Source organism: Ipomoea nil, unplaced genomic scaffold, assembly GCF_001879475.1.
Source record: "Ipomoea nil cultivar Tokyo-kokei standard unplaced genomic scaffold, Asagao_1.1 scaffold2480, whole genome shotgun sequence".
Classification (NCBI taxonomy): domain Eukaryota; kingdom Viridiplantae; phylum Streptophyta; class Magnoliopsida; order Solanales; family Convolvulaceae; genus Ipomoea; species Ipomoea nil.
Genome location: NW_017618908.1, coordinates 4,171,347 through 4,181,011, shown reverse-complemented (window position 1 = coordinate 4,181,011; position 9,665 = coordinate 4,171,347). Strand labels below are relative to the sequence as shown.

The 9,665-nt window shown below is 34.7% G+C and overlaps 1 protein-coding gene across 1 annotated transcript; it reads right to left on the bottom strand.

The window, feature by feature from the left end:
• Positions 1-784: 784 nt before the first annotated feature.
• Positions 785-3,652, bottom strand: LOC109153214 (PXMP2/4 family protein 4-like). The gene is made up of 4 exons (XM_019301051.1): positions 3,144-3,652; positions 2,767-2,995; positions 1,026-1,150; positions 785-935 (listed from the first exon to the last, which is right to left on the bottom strand). The coding sequence occupies exons 1-4, from the start codon at positions 3,495-3,497 to the stop codon at positions 852-854; spliced, it is 792 nt and encodes a 263-aa protein (XP_019156596.1). The 5' UTR covers positions 3,498-3,652; the 3' UTR covers positions 785-851.
• Positions 3,653-9,665: the final 6,013 nt, after the last annotated feature.

The following is a 9,665-nucleotide window of genomic DNA, read 5'->3' as shown; positions in this document are numbered from 1 at the left end:
CATTAAATACTTATTTTTTTTATATATACAAAAATTAGTTGTGTAACAAAGTGATTATATGATTTCAATATTTTTTTTTTATAAATAGCTACTCATGTGTGATTTGCGAAAGTATGTGTATAATATTAAAATTATGGATACATTGAAATAATTTGAGAAAAAAAAAATCATCTAGATTTAAAACGCTGTAAATTTCATATTTCATTGGAAAATGTTGTTATGCATTACCAAACAAGTGCTTCAAGAAATGGTCAAATTAGTAATCACTATAAATTATAGCTGATAATTATAGATAATTATGATATGATTAATTAGTGTCATAATATTAAAGTTTAATGCACTAGATATTTTTGTATATGGTATGAGGGTCACCAAAGTTGAAGCCAACTAGTAATGGCAACCAAGTTGATCAGACAATTAATTTGGTAATCACAAAGTTCTAAGGTCAACTCCCTATGAGAGCTATTTATTGACAAAGTGTACCTTCGAATAGCGATTGTGAGTCACCAAAAAAGTGAATCAATTAATCGAGAGACTCAATAATGTGATCAAACATGCATTGCTAAGCTGGCACATCCTAGAGCCTATAGCTAATACTGGACTACTCAACAAGGAGAGTTCCCCACTACAGAAGCAGAATTCAAAAGAACAGTAAGAATGATACATTAGATATTAGTTACTAAATATTGATCCTATGGAATAATATGATATGACTAATTTGGGGAATTATATATATATATATATATATATATATATATATATATATATATATATATATATATGGCTGCTGAACTTCTCTATAATTACTCAATTCTTCATGCTGTGATGAACTTTGCAATTAGGCTCAGAAACTAATCTGTAACAGCTTTCTTCAAACTTGCCATGTATGTCAGATAAATGGTCCATATGTATGAACATGAACTGTTCATCAATGGCTGGCCGAAAAAAGTACAAAATATTACACTTTTATACTAAGTTAGAGATTAGTAAAAGGCTGCAATTGTATAAAAAGGAATATAACAGACCTGCAAATGGACTGGGATTACTTTGTATGTCAAGAAATCACAGACTGGCCAGTACATGAGACCAGACATCAATGTTGGCAGCAAGTCACGCTTTAACCTTGCAGCAATCTCCTTTCCACTTTCACCTAAAAAGTCTCACATATAACGCAAATGAGCAAAGGAAAAAATTAAGATTTCTTTGATATGCTCCAAGTTTACAGAATATCCTATTAGGTTCTCTTTACCTTTCCCTTGGCCTAATTTATTGGTATTCATACTCATAGTAATATCCAATAACTCAGATGAAACTTCAGATCTTTCAATGGAAAAAGGAAACCATCTAATCCTCTTAAGAAGACTAAAAAGACAGCACAACTAGATATGTTCCATTGAGTGGTTCCTAGTGTTGGTGTTTAGTTTCCTTAATATCTTCTTTCAAATCCTCCAAATTAGCACCTTGTTAGGAAGTTCATATCAAATCATAAAAAGAAAAATAATAATATTGTGAAGATAATGCTTTGGAGCATTTGAAGAGGTGTGGCCAGTGGTGTGCTATGACATGCAAATTGCATGTTTGATCAAGAAATTGGAAATTTTGTTTGCATATTTGGCACATGCATTTCAGATGAAGCTAAAAGCTCAATTCAAATTTGTAATTGGGAATTTGAGGGTTTTGTTTGGGGTGATCAGTGATCACCATCACCCCCTGTTTTGTTCTTCCTTTTAGATATAGAGTTTTGTTGCCTTCAACAAGAGGAGGCCTTAGTTACAATCACGCCTCAACTTTCTGTTAACAAAGAGCACTTCCCTTAACTTATTACCTTACCATTTCACTCCATAAAGTCCATAGGCACTTTGCTTATCCTTATTTACTCAGGGAGGAACCATCATTTAAATATGAAAACCACCAAAAAAGCAGAAATAGCTACAGTTGTTTCATTGTTTGTCTGCACCCTGTACTTATTGGTAGTCATTCAATTTTAGCAAAGCTCTCCACTTCATACTTCTCTAATGCACTAAGTGTTGTGTTGCCACTAACTCTATCCAGCCTTGCACTATGCATGTGCCTATGTATAAGTGTATGTGTGCCTTTATGGTGCTGCCACTAACTCTATCCAGCCTCTCACTATATATGTGCCAGTGTATATGTGAATAGGTGTGTCTTTATATGTATAAAATATGTGTGTGTGTACATATCTGTACAAATGGATATGTCGTGAGGGTGATGATCTTACTTTTGCTTCATCTATTTCCTCCTTGATCACTACCTTACTCTAACAATACTCTGCTGGACCATCTCTTCTAGAGAATCAGCCATTATATGAGTATATAATTTCAGTTTAATTTGTACTAACAAATGTGAAAATTTCCATCAACAGCATGTAAGTATGTAACCACCCCAGGTAACCCAGCCAAGTTGGTAACGCTGATGACTTGGTAACCGCAAGGTTACAATTTCAACTCCCAGCGGGAGTTGCCTATTGACCTTCTTGGTTTGAGCCGGTTAGCTATGGGCAACCTAGATTGGTTTATCTTCTTGTGGTCCTTTGCTGACTAAGGTCATAAGGCATAGTTTACCTAGTGCACACCATGGGATACTGACTACCGGTTTCTCTCATCATTCAAAAAACAAAGCATGTAACCACCCCTTCAGTCATTGCACACTAATTCAGTTAAGGAACTAAACAATATGGAGAAACGTTCTATCAACTAGATATATCAGTCAGCTCATGAGACAATGAATCAAATTAAGTTGATAAACCTTGCAAGCTGGCGTTGAAAGAGAAGAAAGTCCCAGTAATACATGGTCCCAAAACAAGCTGCCCCAGCACCAATTTCTTCAAGGTAGTTGCCACATCTCGTCTAGGCAATTTTCTCCCCAAAAGGTTAAACCAAGCATGTTGAACTGGTCCCAAAATAAGTAGCCCAAAGCTCGCCATGCGCAGCACCCTGATATTATCTAACGAGTCCGAAGGTGACATTGTAATCATCTGAGAGATTCGAACCACAAAAAGTCTCGGTTTCACATTTCTATGTATATTGCTGTGCACATCGAACAATCCCAAACGAATCGTAGATATATAACAGTGCGTCAACAGTAATCAAATCAGTGAATTAAATTCAAATGATGAAAAATACCTGGGAGGTGGAGTCGGCGGCAGCGTATATAAGACCAGAAGATATGCTCTTCGTGAGAATGGGACGCGAGTCCAGCATTCCCAAATACCACGCCAAAACCCCCTTCTTCGAATTCGAAGACGACGAGGACGAATACGATTTCCGGAGAAACGGGAAGAGGTGACAAAACGGAGCATTCGAAACCCTAGTTGTACTGAGCTGGTTGCTGTGAGATCGAGAGTAATAACATCGGCATTGTTGCAGAAACTGCGATTGAGCAGAGACGCCGGAAACGGGATAGGCGGAGGAGCGCCACCGGGAGTGTTGATCCGCGGCGGCGCGTTTTGCTAGGTTTTTGAGGGAGCTGATTCTCATTTCCCCACTGCAAATGTGAGTTGTTTTCCTTCCTAAAGATGAAATTCTCGTGGTTTGATTGAAGATTTTTTGGGGCGAAACAGATAATCCGTGACTGGAACAGTTAGGGAAGAGCTTGAAGAAGTGATTTCATGGCTCTCTGAAGTGGCGGGAGAGATATGTGGTTAGCTGTAAAACTTGAGTTAATTATACCTTTACCCCTTTAATCTTATGTTTCTTGGAAATGACCCCTTGAAACAAGGTAAATTAAATTGTAGACATAACTACATTTTTTAGTACAATGGAAGCATAAATTTTAGTATGTGGTTAAAAAAAAAAAAAAGAACCAAAGGCGAAATAGACATATTTCATGGAATGCTATTCCATTTCTCGTCTATTCCACAAATCAAACATCACTGCACGTCAAAGTCTAATAGATTTTAATCTAAAAAGTGCATTTAGTTCTTGAAGTTGATTTTGACGGGTTTAGCCTATTTGAATTACTAATTAAGAGTTAGTATGTAATATATTACAGTATGATATTATGAATAAGTTCAATTTTGTATGGTTTAATTTGTCATTTATTGGTCAAGTTTGTGAGTATAAATGTACATAGCTAATTTAGTATAATTAATAGTATGAATGTCTAAAACCATATTCAAATTTAAGATAAAGGCCTCCTATTTATGCTAGCTAGTACTTTCACAAAATATTAAGAGTTAATGGACAAAATTATTAGGCTAACATTATCAAGATGCCATCTTGTCACATGTGCAATAACAATATAGCTTTATTGTGAACTGACAATAACTATTGTTCACACCTCTCAGAAGGCGTATATATACTCATTTGGTGGAGTTTCAAGCCTTAGACTGTTTCATTATGTGGTTAATATAATATTGAATTGAGCGAATTGAGCTAGACCAATTACTAATATTTTGTTAATTTTTATTTTTCATTCCCATGTCTTAAAATAGAATTTGTCGTTTTCAAAACAACAACAACAACAACAATAATAATAATAATAATAAGCACAAGAATATAATGAAAGCAATTATTGATTTATTATATTTGTGTTTAATTTATTGCATCTTTGGGTATGGGAGTCCTTATTGATCACAATTGAGTTTGGAGAAATAAACTAATGAAGTAAATGGTATGGATAGTTATATGACATATGAGAAGCTTTGCTAGCAAGAGATGATTGCTAGAAAATTATTCTTATTTCCAAACCTCCACCACCAACATCACTACCAACCGTAGGTCAGTTACCTGGCCCATATCGGCCATAGCCACCACTACCACCATCACCATCACCGTCGTCTCCAGCAAACCCTCCACCGCCGCCGCCACCACCACCTCCTTCTCCACTGCTACCTTTCCCTCCCGAACCATACTCTCCACCGTCCCCAGCACCACCTCCCCCGCCTCCCCCTCCCCCACCTCCGCCGCCTCCACAGTTACCAGCCCAGCCACCGCAGCTACTGCCACCACCACCGCCACCGCCACCGCCGCCACCCCATCCACCACCGCTGCATCCTCCCCCATTACTGTACCCATACCCATATCCAGCTGACCCACCCCCTTGCCCAAACCCCCCACCAGAGCCCGAGACCGAGCCCGAGCTCGACCCACCTTTCCAACCTTTTCCATCCCCACTGGTAGCGAGCACAACATGAGCCACCGGAGCCGCCCTAACAGTTTTCTTGCCACGGTGGTCTCCGCCGCCTGCTACATCCTCCACCTTCATCTGAACCCCCCTTGTCCTTATCGCTTCAGTCGCCACGAAGCCCTGAATCACCAGACACACAACCACCACAAAAAAACCCACACTCCGGCGGCAATGCTCATAAACTCCTCCTCCCATCTTCTCCGGCCTCACCACCTCACAGATAGATACAACCACTTACACCAAATCTCACACCAAAAACCGATCAAAGGATGCCAAATTAAAGTCCCAATCTAGGAACAAGTATTAAATTAACTTATTAAGATTTAAGCTGCATGAACTAAACAATTAAGGTTTATGTTGTTGGCTGTTCTTAGCTCCACTGAGATATATAAATAGCTTATAAGTGAGACTGCATGCATGCATGCCGCCATGGCCATGGAGATTGCGTGATCGATCGATGAGGGTGGTGATGTGTGTGAGGAGGTTCAGGTGGTAAGAACAGTTTGCATGATGATAAGATAGATGGGTACAAATTTACAAATTAAAATTAGTGGGAAATAACAGAGAAAAAAGTAATTTTATATAATAAAAAAAAAAGTGTAAATTATAGGCAAGAGATGAATTAAGGGTTTGGCTTCAAGGCCTTTAGAACTTTGAAAAAAAATAAAAAATAAAAAAATCACTACTCTACAACCTAATGTCTTCAATCATCAAAAACGTCAAAACTCAAAAGCTTAGGATTTATGAGTTCACAAAATTAAGGTTTTCGACCTTTTTTGAAATCCACAAATTTGTTTGCGTGCTACTAATACCAATCATCTAAAAATATCATAGCACTCAGACCCGATTTAGTAAAATAATTAACATATGAGTCAATTTTAACTTATTTGATCACTATTAGATGTTTGACTTGCATGGTTAAATAATCAATAGGAGTGTTTGATTAATTAGTTTTTTATAATAGTTTATTGCTCTAAAATGCTAAAATTCAAAAAGCTTGTCAAAAACAGTTTTTTGAAAAAATCATTTTGTATGTAATCAGCTATCAACTAACAACTAATTTACCAAACACTTTTCCACAATCAGCTAATGCTATCGACTAGTCAAACACACTAACACAATCAGCTAACAACTATAACTATTGGTGGTTGCCAACAATTTTCAGCCCTTATTGGTGGTCAGATTTTTTCATTTAAAAAAAATATACATAACAACCATGATACAAGTATTTTTGTAGTTGGGTTTCTACAAGAAATCCTTTCTTTTTCTTTTTTTTTTTTTTAGAAATCTAAGTTTATGAGAAACAATATAATAGAAATGTAGATTTTCTAGGTAGTTAAGTGGTTTCTTATAACTAGAAATCCACTTTTCGACTATCACCAACCGCATGTTGTTAGAAGAGTTGAAAAAAAAAAATTATCTACTTTTTAAGTGATGGGATGATAATGGTCTTGTTAATTAGTACAGTTGTTTTGTACGTTATATAGTACTGCTGTATATATATTTGATTGACACTACATGAATTATTAGATTCCTAACTACTTAATTGAAAGATCCAGTAATGAGGAGATATAATAATAATAATAATAATAATAATAATAATAATAATGATGATGATAATAATAATTATAATTATATTATTATTATTATTACTATTATTATTATTATTATTATTATTATTATTATTATTAATGTTGAGGGGATGCTTGACAAGGTGTACGTACAATATTCTACTATTAAAATGTATAAAAAAATATAAATATACAAAGAAAATAAAATTCTATTTTTTTATTACTAGTTATAATTTTTAATGTAACAATAAGTTGCAGGTCTATCATAAATAACATACGTAATTAACCTAATGGAAAGAGTAATGATATACTCCGTAATATATATAATCGCAAAGTACGTAGCAACGACTTTTAATGTTATCGACAAAATGTAGGAGCTGTCTACTTTAGCAGGGAGGGTCATGTTATATAGATTAGACATGATATATAGTTGGATAGCCATGCAAGAAACAATAATATAATATAATTAATGACCGAATCTGACAGTATTATATTATTCTGATTAATTAATAATACATTCATTATACATAATGTCTTAATTACAATTACTCACAAAATGAAAATAACTAATCATTTATTATCACATCAAAAAATAAAAGTAAGAGAGTATAACTCGATTCATTTCAGTAATTCACCTGGTGTCAATTTTTCAGACTCACAATAGTATCTAGCACATAACCAACACTAAATGTCAGATTTTCTTTCATATGTATGTATGTGTGTGGGGCAAAGGTATATATATATATATATATATATATATATATATATATATATAGTGTGGAAAAAATCGCTAGGCGCCTAGGAGGCTGACTACCTAGCGCCGCCTAAACGTGATGTTTGTAACACTGTGTGTGTGTGTATATATATATATATATATATATATATATATATATATATATATATATATATATATATAGAGAGAGAGAGAGAGGGGGACGCACTCAGGTGCGAATAAGTGCCCAGGAAGGAAATGCGAACGAATCAGCGCGTGACACGTGTCCGGATCTAATAAATTAAAAAAAACGCGGTGGCATTTTCGTAAATAATTGAACATCGAAGTGCAAGTAAAATCTCTTATAAGTGCATGTAATTTTGCCTTGTTAGCATTCACTTTTCGCAACCATTCATGCACCTGGGTGTGCTTATAACTATATGTGCAACTATTTATAACTATAGGTGCAACTACTTATAACTATATGTGAACCTACTTTCACCTATAAGTGCATGCAATTTTGTCTTGTTAACATTCATTGATCTGAGTTCAGCAGGTAGTAATACTCCTGAAAACCACTCGCAAACATTCATACACCTAGATGCAACTACTTATACCTATGTGTGCAACTACTTAGAACTATAGGTGCAACTACTTAGAACTATAAGTGCAACTAAGTATTGATGCTCAGTGTAAATTTTTACTTGCACCTATAATACATTTTACATGCACTTGTAATACATTTTACTTGCACTTCGATGTTCAATTATTTACGAAAATGCCACCGCGTTTTTTTAAAAAATCAGTGTTTCTCATCCATTAGATCTGGACACGTGGACGAACAGAATCCATTCCTATTTCGCGCCTGGACGATCCGTTCGCACCCGAGTGCAACTCTCTCTCTCTCTCTCTCTCTCTCTCTCTATATATATATATATATATATATATATATATATATATATATATATATATATATATATATATATATATATATATATATATATATAGACTTATTAATTATCCTTGCATTCAGACGGATATACATCAAACTTGTGCATCACATCTAGTCAACTAGTGTTGGGTTATCAGCCCACCTTCAAAGTCTCATCATCTATCTAATCTTAGTCAATCTGCACATAACACATTACCATACACCAATAATAATAACAAGACAAGTGCTAACAAGATACTTAGAGTGTGATGTTATACTATAAATTTGATATTTTGAGAGTGGTTGTTAGTTTGTTATATTCATAGCGGTTTTAAATTTAAAAATAAATTTCTTAAAATATTTATACATCTTTAAACAAAATATTTATAAATACACACTTTTTTTTTTCAAAAAATAAAATACAATTATTTCTACACTTTCCTCACGTTTCATATATATCAAGAAGGCCTCTGACTAAATCGAATAGGGTTGCCCCACAAATATTATATATATACCGATCGAAATATACCACACAAGTATTTATCTTCTTCGTTCATTTTATATCGTTGTGTTCTTCTTCCATTATTTAATTAAAGAAATATGATTGAAAATGGGGTGTTATAATTTGTGTTAGGGTTTTTGAATTCATTAATAACTAATAAATGTAAAAAAATTATGGTTTAGTGGCACGAAGTAGCTCTCCCAAATAGAAAGTTTTGAGTTCAAGTCACAATGAGGGCAGTATTGACTTTTTGTGCTTAATTATATTGAGTATTGACTTTTTGTGCTTAATTATGTTGAGAAAGTAGTTATAAATAGATATTAACAAAGTCAGTAGTACTCAAAAAGAAAAATGGGTATTAATATATTAAAATAAATAGTATCCGCTTAATATTAAGATGAGTAAATACCTAAAATGGTCCCTCGACTATAGCTAAATTCACAAATTGATCCTCGACTTTCAATTTCAACCAATTAAGTCCTTAACTTTGTAATTTTGACACGATTTGGTCCTCCATCTATTTGACCGTTTGTTAACCGTGATCGACGATCTCCAGAAGAACCTTCAGCTCTCGTCGGAGCACGTGGAGGCCTCCAAGATGACGTTGCACTGGTTCGGAAACACGTCGTCTTCTTCGCTCTAGTACGAACTCAACTACATTGAATCCAAAGGGAGGATGAAGAAAGGCGACCGGATTTGATAGATTGCTTTCGGCAGTGGATTCAAATGTAACAGTGTGGTCTGGAAATGCAACCAGAACCTTAAAAAAATCGACGATGGACCATGAAATTACATATATAT